The sequence below is a fragment of the Hypanus sabinus genome, chromosome 21 (assembly GCF_030144855.1).
Source record: "Hypanus sabinus isolate sHypSab1 chromosome 21, sHypSab1.hap1, whole genome shotgun sequence".
NCBI lineage: Eukaryota > Metazoa > Chordata > Chondrichthyes > Myliobatiformes > Dasyatidae > Hypanus > Hypanus sabinus.
The window spans coordinates 27,568,533-27,590,362 of NC_082726.1; the positions used below are offsets into that span (position 1 = coordinate 27,568,533).

Consider the following 21,830-nt stretch of genomic DNA (forward strand, 5'->3'; position numbering starts at 1 on the left):
AGCAGACCAGCAGAACCCGGTCATTTGGTCTATTGAGTCTGCTCTGCCATTCAACCATGGCATATATTTTTCCTCTCAACCCCTTTCTCCTGCCTTCTCCCTGTAGCCTTCGATGCCTTTGTCAATCAAGAGCCTCTCAATTTCCACCTTAATGTACCCAATGACTTGACCTCTATACCATCTGTGGCAATGAATTCCACAGATTCTCTATCCTCTGGTTAAAGAAATTCCTCCTCACCTCTGTTCTCAAGGGACATCTTTCTATTCTGAGGCCATGTCTTCTGGTCTTGGACTGTCCCATTATTTTATCCAAGGTGTCAGCATCTCTGAAGATCTATCCTGGGCCCAACATTGATGCAAATACAAAAAATGCAAACCAGCAGCTATATTTCATTTGGAGTTTGAGGAGATTTGGTATGTTGCCAAAGACTCTAGTAGCAAATTGCTACAGATGTACTGAGGAGAGCTAACTGGTTGCATCACCATCTGTTATGGCGGGCCACCGAACAAGATTGGTAAAAGCTATAGAAGGTTGAAAACTCATTGAGCTCCGTCATGGACACTAGCCTTCCCGCCATTAAGGACACCTTCGAAAAGCGATGCCTCAAAATGTGACATCTGTCATTAGGGACCTTCACCATTCAGGTCATACCCCCTTCTCATTGCTACCATCATGGAGGAGGTACAGTAACCTGAAGCCACCTGCTAAACATTTTAGGAATAACTTCTTCCACTCCTCCATCAATGCTGCCACAGAACAACAAGTTTCGCGACCTATGCCAGTGATAATAAACCTGATTCCGATTCCAATTCTTTTTGTAACATCCTCTCCATTTCCACTCTGTCCAGGCTTTTCAATATTCAGTAGGTTTCAATGAGATTTCCCTCACCTCCTCAGCATTCTAATCTCCAGTGAGTGTAGGCCTTATGATAAGTAGGAAAGGTTTTGAAATTATTTGACCAAACTTGGTCTAATGGGCCTAGCTTGGATGGGAGTATTTGTTGCAATGGACAGTCCCACAGATTCATTTTATTCTCAAAATATGTAAGCAGAATGCAACTCTGAGATTTGTCTTATCCAGATTGCCATTGAATACAGTAAACAATAGAAGTATTTGAAAGAAAGACATCAATCCCCTACCCTGCACAAAAGAAAAAGGAACAAAAACTCACAAACCCCAAACACCCCCAAGCCTTCCCTCATACAAAAACTAGCAGACCACCTACATGGTGAAACAGTAACAAGACCATCAAATCCCAAACCCTCAGCCCACCAATCAGCAACAAGAAAGAATGGGCGAGAACACAAAAAAACATAGAATTGAAAGAGGCCAATATGAACTACAGTCCAATCTATAAATCCCAGAATTTTGATAACATCTCCGAGACCATCAGGACAAAGTGGTCTTTCTGAGGGCTGCGACTCAAACCAGTGACCCCTTCGAGGGCAGCGACTCAGGCTAGTGGCATCTCCGATGGCAGCGACTTGGACCAGTGGCTCCTCCAAAGGCACTGACTTGAACCAACAGCCTCTTCGAGAACCACTCCCTCTTCTCTGCATTTGCGTCCATGTTTCAGTCTTCTTCAATTGGTGAATTTAATTGGAGAAATGTACTCAATCATGGCCCCTTGTCTCACGTCTGAGCTTCTCCTCGTGGTAGCTCGTGCTCATGTTTCACTCCTGGAGTTTTCTCCTGGACAACAGAGCGTTAGCTCACTTGGTCGAACTACAGACTGTAAGACACCGGCTCCAACAGTTTCAAAAACAAAATAAGATAAAAAGAATGAGTAGAAGATGTAGAAGAACCTAAATGATTGACTATCTAGAAGATGTCACCCAAGGAATTGTTGTTCGTTGCCGCCATCTTGACCAGTTGTCTGAAGGGCCTGTTTCCAAGATGTATGACTCTCAGACTCAATGACCACATTTTGCTCTTTAGTTGTAGGCTTTGAAGTAGAGGAAAACTGACAAATTTTGTATATTTCACTCCTTGATTATAATTTTCAATTTTTTCCCTTCGTATCATTAACTCTTTGACTAATATGTCTTCAATATAGAAAGCTATTTTTAGTTTCACACACAAAATTCTGGAGAAAATCAGCAGGTCAGGCAGTATCTATGGAAATGTATAGATAGTCAGCTTTTTGGGCCGAGGGCAGCATTTTGTCTGTATTGCTTTTGACTATCAGCATCTGCAGACTTCCTTGTGTTTCTGATTTGCTAATTTTAATTACAGCGAATCGCATGAAACTTTCTGAATTTGGAAATACATTCTACCAAAATGCCCATAATGTATTTTGCCCAGCCTTCCATTAAAGCATTTTTCCAAGACTTCACAACTTTGATATATACTGTGTAGTGCATAAAAGGTAAGCTAATTTGGTAAAACTATTAAGTAATGCACTCAAAATACTGGAGGAACTCAGCAGGTCAGGCAGCATCTATGAAGGGGAATAAAGAGTCGACATTTTGGCCTGAGACCCTTTATCACGAATTAATCATGAGTCAGGATGAAGGGTCACAGCCCGAAACATTGAACCTTCATTCCGCTCCATAGATGCTGCCTGGTTTGTTGAGTACCTCCAGAGTCACTCTGGATTTCCTACATCTGAAGAATCACTTATGCTGCTGTAACTCTTGGCTGTTTTAGCATCGGATGTAAACTATTGACTAGTACTGTGTCCAAGGCAAACCCTGGCTTGCTTATGTAATTATTGCAATTTCTTGATAGGAGGAGATTGCAACAGCCTGGAAGGTGGTGAGGATAGAGCCCATTATACTCAGACTCAGATTCTCGTTGTCACAATACTTGGATGGACCTGGTAAGTGCCATTCATGAACTTCAATCATCTTCTGTTGGAAACTACCACCACCATCCAGTCAGTTTTGTTTGAAACTTTTTGATTCACTTTTTGGATCTGAGTGTCACTAAACAAGACCAGATCTTGTTATTCGTCCCTTGAGTGCTTAAAGATGTGTTTGTGACCTGCCATTATGGACCACTGCCGTCCTTTTGTTAAGGTCAAAGTCAAGTTTATCCTCATATGCACAAGAACATATATGCACAGGTGCAATTGCAATCTTACTTGCAGCAGCTTACAATCTGGGATATTGTATCAGATAAGTAATATTCAAAAGAAAAACATAAATTGAACATGTATTATGCACAAATCTTACAAGAAAGAACATAGAATATTAATCTCTGTTCCAGTGTTATGGTGTGGAAATTTTAAAAATTATGTAATTGAAGAATTCTAGAACTAGCCACACCACAAATATAATTAATATCCACTATCTCATTTCATGTCTGAAAACAACTGGAGAAGTCACTTAATAATATTCAACATAATTGAACTTAGATTCATTTTAAGCTGATTCAGTGCTGTTCAATAATTGAACCAAGTTACGTCTGAAAATGACTGCACTTGTCTTCACTAATTTCTTAACCCAGGTGTTTTAAGTTCCACTCTAGAACGGGAGCTGGTAAGTTCTTGTCTAATCAGTTTGACCAACATTAAAGAGGAGGAAAGAGTTCTGGTATTTTGGACAGTATTTCCAACTGCCACAAAAATTAGTTAATAGTTTTGAACTGACTCTGGCATTACAAGCAAGACCTGATTTCTAAAAGTACCTCTGTTAGTTTGGAAGTCTATTGGGATAACCCAAGGCCACTAAGGACACGATATAAATGCAAGTCCTTTCATCTGAACAAAATGGTAGTTGGCCCTTGTGGACAATATTGAAGGTCGCCAAAGAATATCGTGGGATTATAGATCAATTGCAGATACAGGTGGAAAGATGGCAGATTTAATTCTAGCCAAGGGTGAGGTGCACCTCGAGCTATCAAAAGGAAAGAGAATGAACCCAGTTAATAGCAGGATCCTTAATGGTGTTTATCTTGGGATCCAAGTCTGTAATTCCCTGAAAGTGACCACACAAGTTGATAGGATAGTAAAGAAGGCACATGGCATGCTTGCATGTATTGGTTGAGGTACTGAGTTCTTGGACTTGCCCCCCCTTCTCATTACAACTAGCAGGGAGGAGGTACAGGACCCTGAAGATGCCCACACAACATTTTAAAAACAGCTTCTTACCCTCCACCATCTTCAAGCTATTCAGACTCAAATCACCAGGTATTCAGATACGTGCTTTGTTTATTGAGCTTCACCAGTATGATCCAATAGAATTTTTAGCATATAAATTTGTTCTCTGTACAGCAGCAGTGAAGTTTTGTAAAAGCTAAGTAAAGAATTGGTGAAGCTGCAATCAGAGTGTTGCCATCAGATTTTAAGGTTACTGTATTCTAAGAAGCATGAAAGGGTTCTTGGGAACATAAAGGGAAGATTTACTGCCATGGGAGGAAGGATTGTAGTAACAAAATTATCCTGAAGAAGCTACAGTTGCTCTCCTTGGAGCAAAGAAAGTTGAGGGGTGGAGATTTGCACTATCATGACTGATATAGGCAGGGTAGATAGAGTGAACCTGTTTCCTTTCTTTCCTCGGGTTAAAGTGACAGGTAACAGATACAAGAGTGATGTGACAGCAGTGGAGAGTTCTGATAATTTGAAATTCACTGCCTCTTGGGGTTTTGTGTGGAACCAGAGGCAATTAATATTTTCAGAAGGTGCTCAGTACTGTAGAATAGGAATGAAGGAAATTCTCTGCACAAACCTGGCATGGCCTTAATGGGCTGAATTACCTCCTTACATACTATAACTTATCTATGTTATGAATGGAATTACAGAAGCGATGTTGAAAGTTTTTCCATCACTACATTGCACACCAAAGACTTCATAGGTGTTATTTCTTAATCTGTCAACAGAGCCGTCAGTAGATGTTTTTCAGCCATCCAACAAAGAAGGATTTGGTCTTGGCCTCCAACTAAAGAAGTAAGTGTAACATTCTCCACCAAAAAGCTTGACTAAGCCTGTCTTAATCATACTGATTTTCTGCAGCGTCTAGCTGTATATATAGACAATAGACAACAGGTGCAGGAGTAAGCCATACAGCCCTTTGAGCCAGCACCGCCATTCAATGTGATCATGGCCGATCATCCACAATCAGTACCCCGTTGCTGCCTTCTCCCCACATCCCTTGACTCCATTATCTTTAAGAACTCTGTCTAACTCTTTCTTGAAAGCATCCAGAGAATTGGCCTCCACTGTCTTCTGAGGCAGAGCATTCCATAGATCCACAACTCTCTGGGTGAAAAAGTTTTTCCTGAACACCGTTCTAAATGGCCTACCCCTTATTCTTAAACTGTGGCCTCTGGTTCTGGACTTCCCCAACATCGGGAACATGTTTCCTGCCTCGAGCATCCCTTAATAATCTTATATGTTTCAATCAGATCCCCTCTCATCCTTTTAAATTCCAGTGTATACAAGCCCAGTCGCTCCAATCTTTCAACATATGACAGTCCCACCATTTTGGGAATCAACCTCATGAAACTACACTGCACTCCCGCAATAACAAGAATGTCCTTCCTCAAATTTGGAGACCAAAACTGAACACAATACTCCAGGTGTGGTCTCACCAGAGTCCTGTACAACTGCAGAATGACCTCTTTTCTCCTATACTCAACTTCCCTTGTTATGAAGGCCAACATGCCATTAGCTTTCTTCACTGCCTGCTGTACCTTCATGCTTACTTTCAGTTCCATTGTAGTATTCAAGTTTATTAAAAGGTTGTTGTGATGCTACGTAGTTATTGTAAATTGTACCCACAACACTTTCTTTATATTACATTTCAAAAGAAGATGATTTTTATTTTTTAATGCAAGTTCCCAATGTAATGAAAGTCTTGAAACTCAAATGGATTTCCTTTCAGATTTATGCTTAAGTATTTTGCCATCACATCTGATTGCAGCTATATTTTTAATTAAATTAAAAGCTTTTAATAAAATCCATTTCACAGAAGAACACTACTATGGACATTTGACTTTAAAGTATGAAGTATACACTTTAAATGGATTGTGTGTCCTGAACAAAATGTTTTCTTTAACCAGTCTAAAACTTGATAGAAGGTGTGGAGTCAGTTGTCATTGTGTTAATAGACATCTTGTCACTGGAGAGAATGCATTGGACCCAAATCTTAATAGATAGTCAAAGGATGAAGTCTGAACTATCTAGCTACTGAGGGACTGCTATACCTCTCAAGGTTGGATCACTGTTGTGGGTAGTATTGAGTGAGCACTATACTCTCAAGGGTGGGATACAGTGGAGCAAATCTTAAAATGAATCCAGTTGGAAGTAAAAGATACTGAGATATTTGTCCAATACAGTATATGTCTTCCATTGTAGGCTGGACAAAAATTAACCAACTAAAACTTGTTGTACTTGATACTGATGTGCAATGGAAAAATATTCAGTTTCCCAACAGTAATATTTCTTGCCGTATTCTTAACTCAAATGACCAAAAAAATCAATGTTAAGTCCAATTGGGATCAGAAAATATCTGTACCCAGAGAGAGGCGAGAGTATTGAAATAGCTTCCAAAGGGGATGGTTGAAGTGAATTAAATAGATTATCATAAGGGAAGGCTTGACCAGCAAAGTAGAAACTTTTGTTGGTCAGTTCAGATGTGGGAAGTAATGATGGAAGCTCATGGAGCTTAAGGCTAGCATGCTTTAATTGAGCTGAATAGTATGTATCTCTGCTGTACATCTCTTGATCTCACAACTTATAATGAATACAATGATATATCTGAATACTTTCTAAGGGCATTACATTTCCTTGAGATAACTTCTTGGTTCCTCCACTGTCAATAGTTTACTTATGTATTATTTGCCCATTGCTCACCTTGCTAATTTATGGCAGTTGGGAGCAGCTTTGACACAACTCTTACTATTAGTTCCATAATCCCAAGACAATTATAACTTGCCCTTGTTGGTTCTGAAGTAGAGGGGGTGCAGGCGGTCAGGTTATTAGTCAGGGATTTAAATAGCAGGGGAAGGAGGCCATACTTTATAGAACATTGGTCTGATCTTAGCCGGAGTACCGAGTGCATTTCTAGACACCACACCACAGGAAGGATGTCAAGCCAAGTTGAGTTGATTGTCAGGTGTACAAGTATGATCAGGTACAGATACAACATGGGCACATAGGTGCAGATATAACACAATATAAATTACAGAAGGTGGCGGGGGGGGGGGGGAGAGAGAGAGAGAGAGAGAGAGAAAGATTGTGCAAAAACAAGAACTACATTCATAAAAAAGACACAAAGATGAGTCCATAATAGGACAAGAGGTGGTCCATCGTGGTCCATTGTTGCTCCGTTGCCATCCCAGGGTGTTAGAATTGTCATACCAGGCCATTATGTGATAGTGCTGTAGAGGATGTTCACCAGGATGCTGCCTAGGATGGAAAGTAACAGTTATGAGGAGAGACTGGAGAGGCTGGGTCTGTTTTCCCTGGAGTGGAGGAAGTTGTTAAGAGGGGACATGACTGAAGTATATAAAATCATAAGACCTTTTCAAACTTTATTGTTTGAAGATGTTCTTGGCTCTAGTTCTTTGCTTTTAACATTGACAACATTGACTTATGATTGACATTTGCATCGATCCATGTAGCCCATAAGAACATGAGACATAGGATCAGAATTAGTCCATTCAGCCCATCGAGTCTGCTCTACCATTCCATCATTGTTGGTTTATTATCCCTTTCAAACCCATTCACCTGTCTTTTCCTCATATCCTTACTAATCAAGAACCTATCAACTTCCACTTTAAATATATTCAACGGCATGGCCTCCACAGCCATCTGTGGCAATGAATTCCACGGATTCACTACCTTCTGTTCTAAAGGGATGATTTTGTATTCTGAGGCTATGCCCCCTGGTCCTAGACTCCCTACTATTGGAAACATCAACCTCAAGTCCGCTCTATCTAGGCCATTCAATATTTGATACGTTTTAATGAGATCCCTCCTTATTCTCCTAAACTCCATCAAGTACAGGCCCTGAGCCATCATACCCTCCTCGTACTGCATACTGTATAAATAGGGTACTGCAATTATATACTTTATTTTTCTAGACTGTAGGAATCATTTTCCTTTAGCGGCGAACAAAACTAGAGGGTGTAGACCTCGGATAAAGGGTAAGGGTTTTGAAGTGAACTTATCCACCCAGAGAGAAGCAAGTACCTGGACCGCACTGCCAGAGAGAGAGCTGGAAACAAGGCTGTTGACAGCATTCAAGAAGAATCTAAATGAGCACTTGAATTATCCAGGCATAAAATGATATTGGTCCATGTGCTGGATGATGGTATTAATACAGATGGCTACTCAGTGGTCAGCATAAATATGGTGGGCTTCCACGCTGTATGAATCTGTTATAGAGGAGTGGTATACAATGGTCAATGTCTTGTGTTTTGTGTTTTACAGGATTCTGGGAATGTTTACTTCTCAGCAGTGGAAGCACCTGAGCAATGACTTCCTGAAACACCAGCAGGAGAAGAGGCAGAGTTGGTTCAAATCCAGTGGTGCAGTGAAGAAATTCCGATCAGGGCTCAGCATCTTCTCTCCCATTCCAAAGTAAAGGGCACATGGAGCTTGGCGGTGGTTTTTTGTTAAGAGCAAAAGGCTGGGGTGGAATTTGGCCAGAACAAAGCAAGGGTACAGGCTTTAATAGCTTATCACTGGAGGTCCGATTGCATGACCACCCAACTATAAGTATCATTCCTTAAGTCCATAAGACCAGCAATAAGCCATTTGGCCTATCAGGTTTGCTCCACCATTCTATCATGGCATTTCCATTATCCCTTTCAACCCCATTCTCCTGCATTTGCCCCACAACCTTTCAAGTCAAGTCATTTTTTATTGTCATTTCGACCATAAACTGCTGGTACAGTAGACAGTAAAAACGAAACAACGTTCCTCCAGGAGAATGGTGCCACGTGAAACTACACTAGACTATGTGAGACAACTCAAGGCTGCACTAGACTATGTAAAACAACAAAAAACTACATTAGACTACAGACCTACACTGGACTACATAAAGTGCACAAAACAGTGCAGGGCAGTATAATAATAAATAAATAAATAATAAACAAGACAATAGGCACAGTAGAGGACAAATTTCAATATAATAATAAACGATGTAGATGTCAGTCTAGACTCTGGGTATTGAGGAGTCTGATGGCTTGGGGAAAGAAATTGTTACATAGTCTGGTCGTGAGAGCCTGAATGCTTCAGTACCTTTTGCCAGATGGCAGGAGGGAGAAGAGTTTGTATGAGAGGTGTGTGGGGACCTTCACAATGCTGTTCACTTTGCGGGTGCAGCGTGTGGTGTAAATGTCTGTAATGACGGGAAGAGAGACCCCGATGATCTTCTCAGCTGACCTCACTATCTGCTGCAGGGTCTTGCGATCCAAGACAGTGCAATCCCAGAACCAGGCAGTAATGCAGCTGCTCAGGATGCTCTCGATACATTCTCTGTAGAACCTTTGCTGGCCTTAATAATCAAGAACCTATTAATCTCTGTTTTAAATAATGTGGCCTCCACAACTAACTGTGGTAATGAATTCCACAAATTCACCACCCTCTGGCTAAAGAAATTCCTCCTCATCACTGTTTTAAATTGACATCCTTGTATTCTGAAGCTGTGCCCTCTGCTTCTGGACTCTCTCACTTCAGGAAACAACCTCTCCTTGTCCACTCTATCTAGGCTTTTCAATATTTGACAGGTTTCAAAGAGATCTCCTCTCATTCATCTAAATTGCAGCCAGTCCAGGCCCAGAGCCATCAAGTGCTCCTCACGTGTTGACCCTTTCATTCCTGGAGTCATTCTCATGTTATTTCTGATGAAAGAACATCTTAAAGGGACTTGAAGGTAGCATAGCAGTTAGCATAATGCTATTACAGCGCCAGTGACTCAGGACCAATTCTGCCTCTGTATGGAATTTGATAAGGTGCTGCATAAAAGACTTAACCATAAGGTTGCATAGAGCTGGTGGTGATGTATTAGCATGGAGAGAGAATTGGTTAACCAATAGAAGGCAGAGAGTTGGGATACATGGGTGTTTCTCTAGTTAGCAATCAGTGGTGAGTGCTGTGCCACAGAGGTCGGTGCTGCACCCACAACTGTTCACGATGTACATTAACGATTTAGAAGAGGGCACCGAGTGTAGTCTATCTGAGTTTGCTGATGACACTAAATTGAGTGGAAAAGCAAATTATACAGAGGATGTGGAGAGTCTGCAGAGAGGTACAGACAGGTTAAGTGAGTAGGCAAGGGTCTGGCAGAGGGAGCACAACATTGTTAAATGTGAGGTCATCCATTTTGGAAGGGAAAATGGCAGATCAGATTATTATTTTAAAGGTAAAAGATTGCAGCATGCTGTTGTGCAGAAGGACTTGGGAGTGCTTGTGCATGAATCGCAAAAGATTGGTTTGCAGGTACAGCAGACCATTAAGAAGACAAATGGAATGCTGGCCTTCATTGCTCGAGGGATTGAATTTAAGAGCAGTGAGGTTATGCTGCAACTATACAGGGTACTGGTGAGGCCACATCTGGAGTACTGTGTGCAGTTCTGGTTTCCTTACTTGAGGGAGGATATACTGGTTTTGGAGGCAGTGCAAAGGAGGTTCACCAGTTTGATTCCAGAGATGAGGGGGTTAGACTAAGAGGAGAGATTGAGTCGCCTGAGACTGTACTTGCTGGAATTCAGAAGGATGAAAGGAGTTTATAGAAACATATAAAATAATGAAAGGGAAAGATAAGATAGAGGCAGGAATGTTGTTTCCACTGGTAGGTGAGACTAGAACTAGGGGACATAGCCTCAAGATTCGGGGGAGTAGATTTACGATGGAGATGAGGAGATGAACTGCTTTTCCCAAAGAGTGATGAATCAGTGGAATTCTCTGCCCAACGAAGGACTGGAGGCTACCTCAGTAAATATATTTAAGACAAGGTTGGATAGATTTTTGCATAGCCGGGGAATTAAGGATTATGGGGAAAAGACAGGTTGGTGGAGTTGAGTCCATGGTCAGATCAGTGATCTTATTAAATGGCAGAGCAGACCAGATGGGCCGGATGGCCTACTCCAGCTCCTACTTCTTATGTTCTTATGTAAGGATTTTATATACAAAATATAAAATGTTATGTTCTCCATGTCACCATATGGATTTCCTTTGGGTGCTCATCTTACCTGATGTATTCCAAAGGTTATGTAATCAGATAGCAAGGTCTCAATGGCCCAGAAGGTTACCATGCTGTTTTTCTAAATAAAAACAAAAATAAATATAAAGATAAACTTTGTTCCCACCTCCCCCAATGTTACCACTTGGTTTTGTCACGAACAAAAGTAAGCATTCAAAGGAACCGTATAATGTTATTTTATTGCATTCAGAAATGCATCATGGTAGCAGCAGTACAGTGCAATATGTAATATACATTATAAAATACAATAAGATGTATTTATTTTTTTTCTGTTTTATTTATATACCTATGTATCAATTTATTTAAGTCATGAAGAATGTGAATAAAAATAGTGAGGTAGTTTATGTGGGTTCATTTAGAAATCTGTTGGTGGAGAGGAAGTGACTGTTCCTAAAATGTTCAGCATGTATCTTCAGGCTACTACACTGATGGTAGTAATGAGTAGAGGGCATGTCCTCAGGGTGGTGAAGGTCTGTTATGTACCCGTGACACGTGACAGTGGTGTACATGTCACGTGACTGATGTTGAAGCTATACTGGACTTGAGGTAATGGTTTTGTGATGGTGGAATGACGTCATTTTCCTGCCAGTAGAGGTCATATGACAGGTTTTTTTAACAGGGTATAAAAGGAGGACCCCTTCCTGTGAGGAGGCGCAGTTCGTGGCTGGATTCGCCATGTTGAATGAATGCCACTGCGTGATTTGATGTTATGACGCAGTTTAGTTGGAAGATGAAGTTTTATTTAATGCCTAAAGTTTAAAAGGTCATTGCCAGCAGTTTCTTTATAATACTGCTAGTTGAGAATCAGTGGAGAGTGAAAATTGGAGTTCGGGAGTAAAAAGATCGAAGAAAGTTGATTTTAACGGTGAAACAGGTTTGACCTTGTTTGATCCTCATTTGGAAGGAATTTGTTGACTGTGCCCATGTTAATCCCTGTGAACAGCAGAAAGGATTGGGAATAGTTTTGTAAAGGAAAGGTCAGTGCCTTTAAGCCGTTTCATTCTTCATCTTTCTAAATTCTTCGTGGGAAAAGTTCGATTTGGAACCCTGGCGACACAACGTGAAAGAGAATTTAAATCATCTTAAAAAGTCTCTCCCTTAAATGGACTGTAAGCATTTTGAACTTTTGCAATTCTACTTTGAAGAACTCTTTTTGCAACATCGCTTTAAGAACTACTTAAGCTGCCGCACAGCAGCTGATTTCCGGTTACGTGAGTGGTTTGTTTACTTTTGGGGGTTTGTTTTTCAGTGTTTAATAAACGTGTTATTTGTTATAAAAACCCTTGCCTCACTCATATATTTATTGTTGCTTGAATCCGTAACAGGTCCTTAACAATGGGTGCTGCCTTTTTGAGGCATGCTCTTTCGAAAATGGGTTGTGATGATAGGGAGGCCATTGCCCATGATGGAACTGGCTGAATTCACTGCCCTCTGCAGCTTTTTCTGATCCTGCTCATTGGCCCCTCCATATCAGACGGTGATGCAACCAGTCAGATGGCTCTCTGTGGTACATCAACAGTAATTTTATAGAGACTTGAAATGACAATTAGTTTACCATCAGAAAAGAAAGTCATTTTTGTTGGCATTAATACTAGAATAAGAAAGTCCCTTGTGTCCTAATGGTGACTGAAGTTGTTTTTGCTGTTTCCCTGGGATGATCATCCTATCCTTCAATTGTAGCCATTGTCCGCCTGTTGAGATAAATAAGTAATTAGCATGGGTTACCAGAATCTTCAGGTCTTTAAACAGGTAGTGCTCACAGGATTTAAAATCTAATTGTTTATATAATGCCAAAGAAGAGTCACTTCTCTTGTTCGTTAACAGCTGAAAATGTCTCCCTGTTTCTTTTTATAGATCTCCGAGCTTTCCCCTCATCCAGGACTCTGTATTGAAGAGTAAACTTGGGGTTCCAGATCTCCGAGTCAATCGCATCATCAACCGCTCCATCTCTTGCACTATGAAAACCCCTAAGCCAGAGCTCTTTGGGTACCCTGCCGCCAATCAGGCAAGTTTCATCCTGTGCACAGTTAAACTTTGTTAATCTGCTATCTGAATTATTGGAAAACCTGAAAATCCCAATGATTCACCTTCTATTTCGTCAGGTAAAATTTGCTGTGCTTTGATCCCTAGGGTCCCAGTCCCTATACTCCTTTTCTGACATGCCAGGGCCCCAGACCCAACAGTCCCTTTCAACTCCTAGAGGTTTAGGTCTTGAGCTTCCTTCCAAATCACACCAGACAGGGAGTTTCCTCTCCCTTTCACCACACCAGGGACCCTGGTTCCTGTATGCCTTTCTAGTTCACGAGACTCTAGTTCCTGGGCTCTCTTCACCACACCAGGGCCCCAGAAAAGCCCTATCTCATCAACCTATCCTCTTAAGGCATTATGTCTAATCCAGGCAACATCCTTGTAAATCTACTTCGCAACTTCTCTAAAGCTTCCACATCCTTCCAGCAATGGGACAGCCAGAACTGGACACAATATTCCAAGAGTGGTCTGACCACAGTTTTATAGAACTGAACGCTAATGAATTCTGTCTCTCAAGGGACGGAATGTGGAGAAAGGCTGAGTGGGCTTGAACTCTTCATTCATTGGAACATAGGGGAATAAAGTGTGACTTTATAGAGGTGTATAAAATGATGTGTAGCATAGATATGGTGAATGCACTTACACCACGTAGTCTTTTTCCAGGGTTTGGGAATGAAGAGCTGTAGGACATAGGTTTAGGATGAGGGGAAAGAAATTTCATAGGAACCTGAAGGGCATTTGTTTCACTCAGAAGGCGGCCAGTATATGGAATGGGTTGTCGGATAAGTCGTTGAGAAGATACAACAACATTTAAAAAGGCGCTTGGACGTGTACATGAATAAGAAAGGTTTAGAGGGATATGGGCCAACAATGGGCAAATGGGCCTAGTTTAGACGGTAATGTTGATCAGCATGGACCAGTGCTGCTTCTGTGCTGTATGACTCTAAGAAGCCAAAAAAAGAGAAGTGAATGTCTCAGACTTTATCACACAGAAGGAGACCATTAAGTCCATTGAGTCTATACTAGCTCACAGAGCAGTTCCATCCCCCCACTAATTTTCCTTGTATCTAATTCTCCCCATATTCCAATCAAGGCCCCTAAGTCTCCACTGCCTCCTAAAAGAACAGCTTATACTGGCAATTAATCTATCAGCCAGCACATCCCTAGCATGTGGGAGGAAGCCAGAACACCTGGAGGAATCTCACTTGGTCACATGGAGAACACGCAAACTTCATACGGGCAACAAGTAGGAGGGGAATGGAACAGGCAAGTCACTGCAGCCTGGAAGCAGCTGCTTTGCTAACTGCACCACGGTGTCACCTCACTGTACTTTTGCAATAGCTTCCTGAGCCATTTGCCTCTCTTGTCTGGAATAGTTTGAACTTTGTTACACCCATAAATTGGAGAGTCATTAATCCTTCACTTGAAATGGGCATACTTTTCTTGTGCTGATCAATTCAGTGCAGCCTGTATCTTCTCAAGTAGTTGCAGACTGGTGAGTTTAGTGGTTGGATCTGTGATGTGGTATTCATTAAAAACATTTATTTTTGTTCGCAGTTGTACAAAATCAGGGCCTTACTGCTCAGTTCACTGGGATGAGTATTCATTTATTATTAACTAATTATCCATTCCTCGTGCAATTTATTCATAGGCTGGAAGTCACTGTAAGAACATTCCAACGTTAGAATATGGGTTCCTTGTACAGGTAAGTTCAAATAAATCATGCAAACACAGTGGTCATTCTTATCCTATCTTTTTCTGAACTTTCTATGCCTTCTGTGTTTTTTATTTATCAGGCTTATGTCAATGAATAAGAAATTAAGAAACAAAGAGCTGTAAGAATGAAAAAAAACTCTCAATTTTAAAGTGAATGTTGCATCATTTTTGTAGTCAATGAGCTGAGGTACAGAAAGACTTAAAACAATCTGTTTACTCTGAAAAATGGGACACAGTCCACTTAAGCAGAGTCTCTCCAAACTGTGGCAAGCAAAACTTGCGACAAAACCACACACATTCTTCTGATAATAGCAGGATTATTTCCCTTGGACGAAATAAAATGGTGAAAAATTACAACGGGAATCAATCAGATAACTACAGTAGGAGTTAATTGCAGGTGTGATTGACAAGCATCTTTAATCTGTCTGGGTCTTGTAGGTCTCTTTTGGCACCCACTGAGGGCAGACTGTTGGAGGGAAGGGAAAGAGTTCTTGCCACCCTGAAAATAATTAACAAAGTTCAAAGTCAAAATTGAGTTTAAGTACATGTATGCACAGGTGCAATGAAAAATTACTTACAGCAGCATCGCAGGCACATAGCATACATGTTTTCCCTCCTTCCCATCTCTCAGACAACAATCAGCTCTTTACTTTTGCTGACATGGAGTGAGAGATAGTTGTTGTGGCACCACCCAATATGGTGACCTACTTCGTTCTGATATACTGACTCATTGCCACCTGTGATTTGTCCTACAACAATGGTGTCATCAGCAAATTTGTACTTGGTATTGGAGCTATGCTTAGCCACAGATTCATATATATATATATATATATATATATATAATGATCAGAGCAGGGCAAAGCACATAGCATGGACATACACCTGTGGTAATAGTTACAAAGGAGGAGTTATTGTTACTGATTCCTACCCATTTAGATCTGCCAATGAGGAAGCTGAATATAGAGTCACGAACGGAGACCCAGGTCTTGAACTTCGTGATGAGTTTGGCAGGCATTATTGTTTCTAAAATTTAGTTTTGTTCAGAATCAGGTTTAATATCACTGGCAATATGTCGTGAAGTTTGTTGTTTCACAGCAGCAGTACATTGTAATCCATATTTTAAAAAAATGTAAATTACACTGAGGTAAACAGGTAGAAACAAATTAAATTATTAGTGCAAAAACAAGAAGATTAAGTATTGAGGTAAATAAATAAATATGTATGTGGGGTCATTTAAAAAATATTTTTAAATATTTAAATATATTTAATAAAATATAAATATATTTTAAAAGCTAAAAATATTATAACATTAAAATATTAGGAAATTACATCCATGATATGTGAGATGGCCAACTATATTGATCATTCCTTTGACTCGAAGAGCTTACAAACTCATCTCAAGGGGCAATAAAGAGTCAACCAAATATCCATGGGTCTAGGGTCACTTATAGCCCAGTCTAGGTAAGCTGAGCAGCATTTCTTTAAGGCTTAAAAAGCATAAGTGAAACAGATGGGCTTTGATAACATTCGGCACTTTATTAATCATCAATAGCAAGTCAACTTAAATACACAGTTGCTGCAGTCATATTTTAATGTTTACTTCTGAGTTGTTACTCCAGGTCTCTGGATGTTGACAAGTACACACCATTCCCGTTGGGTCAGCAGCTTAGTCATTGCGGCATTTGTTCCGCATCTATAACAAAACGTGACATCTGTAAATGGGACAGACAAAAATAAAATCTTGTATTAGATTCAAAAATTTTTATGTCCCCTGGAGACTGCCTCCATTCACCAGCTGCAGGGAAATAGTAACCATGTAAGAGGAAAGGAATAACTCTGTAGCACATGAAACTTGTCAGAGAAAGAGGAAGACTTGGAATTAGAATCAAGCTTATTATCATTGATTTGTATGATGTGAATTTTGTTGTTTTCCAGCAGCAGTACAGTGCAAAGATATATTTAAAAAAGCATAAATTACAAAAAAAATGGAAATAAAGGAATAATAAGGTAGTGTACAGGAGTTCATGGACCATTCAGAAATTTATTGACAGAGGAGAAGAAGCCATTCCTAAAACATTGAGTGGGGTCTTCCGACTTCTGTACCTCTTCCCTGATGCTAGCAATGAGAAAAGGACATGTGGAGGATGGTGAGAGTCCTTAGTGATGGATGCCACCTTCTTGAGGCATCACCTCTTGAAGATGTGAGGAGTCTTCTGCCCATTATGGAGCTGGCTAAGTCTACAAATCCTTTGCAGCCTCTTTGGATCCTGTATATTGAAACAGTTGATGCCAGAGAGTGCGTCAACAGATCAGAATGCCCTCCACCATATATCTGTAGAGATTAATGAGAGTTTTTGGTGACATACCAAATCTTGTCAAACTCCTAATTAAGTGGAGCTGGTGGTGGACTTCTTTATTAATGCATCAATGTGTTGGGTCCAGGATAGATCCTCATTTAAATTTAATATGTGGGAAAATTGAGGTATTTTGTTTTTTAAATATTTTAATGAATTGCTAAGTGCAATGACAAGACAGAAGTAATTGAAGTTCCTGTCTTTTAACAGTTATCTCTGTGTAGCCTGCGGTGCCCATTAATTCTTTCCAATTTTTCTGCATTCTGTTCTCCTCATCTTACATTTTTCCCATCTCTATGGTTGGTCAAGTGGAGAGGAGCACTGAGCAATGGTTCCGTGTATGTAAACATTGCTGGTGACATCCTGTGATCTCCCAGAAACAAATCTATCTTAAATAGGTGAGCTTTAACATTTTGGATTGGCTGGAAATGGAAGAAAAAAAACACATGCTAGATGCAAGATTTTGATGTCCCCTGGAATTTGACTACCACATTCAGCAGCTGCAGCAATGAGGGGTTTAAGGGAAAGAGCAGGACACTGATTAGAGGTACAACATGGGTTGTTGGGTCAAATAGCCTTCTACTTTTCTAACAGATTCTACAGTTCTCCTCTATTCTTGCACACTCACATAATTTGAAAAGCACAGCAGAGTTAGTAGCCCTGGAAGAGCTGAAACTTGCAACCAACTTCATTGTAAGTTGAAGTTCAAAGCCTTCTGAAGTTATGGTCAAGTTCAAATCCCACCACAGCAAATTTGCAATGTATACTTAATTGTCGTCTGTAGCTATTGGCTTGTTGTTTATGGAACAGTGCTAAGAAATGCTTTCTTGTTTGTTAATACTATAAGTTCAGTACAGTAATGTCAGGTTGCATCTGTGGGAACCCAGTTCTGTTGAAAGGTCTTTGACCTGAGATGTTCAATCATGTTCGGTTCCTACAGAAATCACTTGACCTGAAGCGTGCTCCCCCTTAGTATTGGATTGCCAATAATATAGGGGTGTTAATGTGCTGTGTTCTGATTCTGAAACTCAGTACATGGAATCACTGGAATGAATATCAGAGTGCACCGTATACTGATTTTACACAATCTCGAGACATGAATTTTGAAACCCAGGTCACTGATGTCCTATCCTGAAGAATAGCTGTCATGCCTGGTTGGTCTGATTTGTTAGTGATTCAGATCCACACCTGTGTGGTTGACTCTTAATTGATCTTTGAAATACTCCTGCATTTTTCAAACAATATCACAAATAGGCATTAAATGCTGCTACCAATGTCTATAGCCCATGAATAAAATAGAAAATTCCGAGCTGCTGGTCTTGTCCAGATTCCTGGCAGAACACCATGCAACCCACTGTTCTTGCATCTTCCTCTTGTTCCTTAAATGATTGTCTACTCCCTCAACATTAACTCCAGAACTTCTAATTTTGTTGGTAATCTCCAAATGAATAGGAAACAACTAAATATCAGCTGGGGGTAATTAATGGGTCAAGCAGCATCTGTAGGAGGAAAGGAGTTGTCAATGTTTGGGGTCGAAACCCTGCATCAATCCCGATGCTAGATTCTGACACAAAATGTCAATGGTTCCTTTCCCCCCACACAGATGCTGCTCAACCCACTAAGTTCCTACAGCAGGTTGTATGTTACTCCAGGTTCTTGCATCTCCAGATAAGTAGATTTTCCTGTGTTCCCCCTCGTGTGTAACTGAAATTCAATGCATCACAACCTTTATATATCTTGATTAATTCATTTAAATTAGAGAGCGATTTATTTATATCTTGCTTCACATTTGTGTTCAGACAATGAAATATGCAGAGCAAAGGATCCCCACACTGAATGAATACTGTGTTGTGTGTGATGAACAACATGTCTTCCAGAATGGCTCCATGCTGAAGGTAAGCATGCCTAAATCTGTCTTTGTAGAATGACAGACAGAGTGGGGATTAATGTGCTTTGGTAATTTTGACTCAACATAGGGTCATGGAGCGATGAATCTTCCATTCACCAAATTTGTTAACTTAACTAGAGTTCTGAACATATGAATGTATAGTGTCCTGTCACAGGCTACACTATTCCACATTAGATCAGGAATCTGACCCAGTAGATATTCACTTCTTTAGCCTTACTTTTGCTTCCTCTGATTAAAGAGAAGAACAAAGAATTTCATTAAAAGTACATGGAGACAAATCATTTTTAATAATTGCTGAAAAGGTAAAATGAGCAGAAAAAAGATAATTTTACTTTTGGTGCTCTCTCTCTCTCTCTCTCTCCCCCTCTCTCTCCCTCTTCCTCTCTCCCCCCTCTCTCCCTCACTCTCCCTCTCCCCCTCTTTCTCCCTCTCCCTCCCTCCCTCTCCCCCTCTCTCTCTCCCCCCTCTCCCTCTCCCTCTCTCCCCCTCTCTCCCTCTCCCCCTCTCTCCCTCTCTCCCCCCCTCCCTCTCCCCCCTCTCTCCCTCTCCCTCTCTCCCCCTCTCTCTCCCTCTCTCTCCCTCCCTCTCCCCCTCTCTCTCCCCCCTCTCCCTCTCCCTCTCTCCCCCTCTCTCCCTCTCCCCCTCTCTCCCTCTCTCCCCCCTCCCTCTCTCTCCCTCTCCCTCCCTCCCTCTCCCCCTCTCTCTCTCCCCCCTCTCCCTCTCCCTCTCTCCCCCTCTCTCCCTCTGCCCCTCTCTCCCTCTCTCCCCCCTCCCTCTCCCCCCTCTCTCCCTCTCCCTCTCTCCCCCTCTCTCTCCCTCTCTCTCCCTCCCTCTCCCCCTCTCTCTCCCCCCTCTCCCTCTCCCTCTCTCCCCCTCTCTCCCTCTCCCCCTCTCTCCCTCTCTCCCCCCTCCCTCTCTCCCCCCTCCCTCTCTCTCCCTCATTCTCCCTCTCCCCTCCCCCTCTCTCTCTCTCACTCTCCCTCTCCCTCCCTCCCTCTCTCTCCCTCCCTCACTCTCTCCCTCTCTCTCCCCCTCTCCCTCTCCCTCCCTCTCCCTCCCTCCCTCCCTCCCTCTCTCTCCCCCTCCCCCCTCTCTCTCTCCCCCTCCCTCCCCCCTCTCTCTCTCCCCCCTCCCCCTCCCTCTCCTCCCTCCCTCTCCCTCTCTCCCTCTCCCCCCCCTCTCCCTCCCTCACAATCTACATTGTTATGATCTTGCCCCTTATTGTTTATCTGGACTGCATTTTCTCTGCAGCACTGTAACATGACATTAATAAATCGATTCCAATTCCAACAGACACAAACACCCATGCGCTTGTTCTCACACTCACACATATATACTTTCTTGATGGAGTTTGGCGTTAACCCCAGAGATATTTTAACAAAGTCCACATTCTTCATCCATATCTTAGCAATCTGCGCTCAGTTACTTTACTTGCAAATTTGTCAGCTTTAGGTTAATAGGCTCAATAATCTCCCAATTGTTCAGTTTCAGATTCCGATTTATTTATTTATCACAGTGAAATGAGTCATTTGTGTTAACCAAGTGTCATGTACATTCTAGTGGCAACATAGAATGCCTATAATATTCTGCAGAACAACACAAAACTTTTTTCTAATTTCCTGCTTATTTCATTTCCAAGTGCATCTTGCAAATGTATGCCAAAGTGTTTCAAATAAATTTTCCATCCTGTCACCCATTACATTTACAACTGAAATTGATAGATTTCTAGATATTAGAAAAAACAAAGGGGGCATTGAAGAAGAAAAGTGTTGAGGTAGATCAGCCATGATCTTGTAGAATTATAGAAGAGGATGAAGGGGCTGAATGGCCTACTCCTGCTCATATTTCATCTATTCGTATGCTGATTCACTGCACGTGCCACAATTAATGCCTGGACCCTTTCAAGAAATGACACTCTCGCTGATGGTTGGAAGTCAACGTGCAGTAGACTTGACTGTTTTCTTTCTTTGCTCTGATATTCCCCAGCCTGCTGTCTGTACACGGGAGCTCTGTGTTTTCTCATTCTACACACTGGGAGTGATGTCTGGAGCAGCGGAAGAGGTGGCCACTGGAGCAGAGGTAGGTAAAACAGCTAGAGCTGATCTGGAAATGGGAAGCATTTAGCTGCTATTCTGCTTCTGCGTTAAGTTAAAACATAGAACATAGCACAGCACAGTACAGGCCCTTCAGCCCACTATGTTGTGCTTATCTTTTAACCAACTCTAAGATCAGTCTAGCCGTTCCCTCCTACATAGACCTCCATTTTACTATCGCCCATGTGCCCAAGAGTTTCTTAAATGTCCATAATGTATCTGCCTCTACCACCATTACAAGCAGTACTTTCGACACACCCCCACTCTCTGCGTAAAAATACTTACTTCTGACATCGTCCCATTCATCCTTTATGCCCCCTCATATTAGCCATTTCTACCATGGAAAAATGTCTCTGGCTATCCACTTGCTTTATGCCTCTTATTGTTTTGTACACCTCTATTAAGCCACTTCTCATCCTCCATTGCTCCAAAGAGCATAACTTATGCTCATCATCCTGAGCCAGAGAGATCAGTCTCCCAATGAGCCACAGTACATACTTTGGATGGCCAATAATAGCATCTGATGGTAAAAGTAAAACACAAAATGCCAGAGGAACTCCATGGATCAGGCAGCA

General features: G+C 41.4%; 1 protein-coding gene across 1 annotated transcript in view; it reads left to right on the top strand.

Moving 5' to 3' along the window:
* LOC132379254 (protein mono-ADP-ribosyltransferase PARP6) overlaps positions 1 to 21,830 on the top strand; it is a 217,487-nt gene that overhangs the window by 145,660 nt on the left and 49,997 nt on the right. The window contains exons 9-15 of the mRNA XM_059946956.1: positions 2,733 to 2,823; positions 4,824 to 4,890; positions 8,380 to 8,529; positions 13,010 to 13,160; positions 14,835 to 14,888; positions 19,053 to 19,148; positions 21,149 to 21,241. Of these exons, the coding sequence (XP_059802939.1) occupies positions 2,733 to 2,823; positions 4,824 to 4,890; positions 8,380 to 8,529; positions 13,010 to 13,160; positions 14,835 to 14,888; positions 19,053 to 19,148; positions 21,149 to 21,241 (702 nt within the window). The remainder of the gene's footprint in view (positions 1 to 2,732; positions 2,824 to 4,823; positions 4,891 to 8,379; positions 8,530 to 13,009; positions 13,161 to 14,834; positions 14,889 to 19,052; positions 19,149 to 21,148; positions 21,242 to 21,830) is intronic.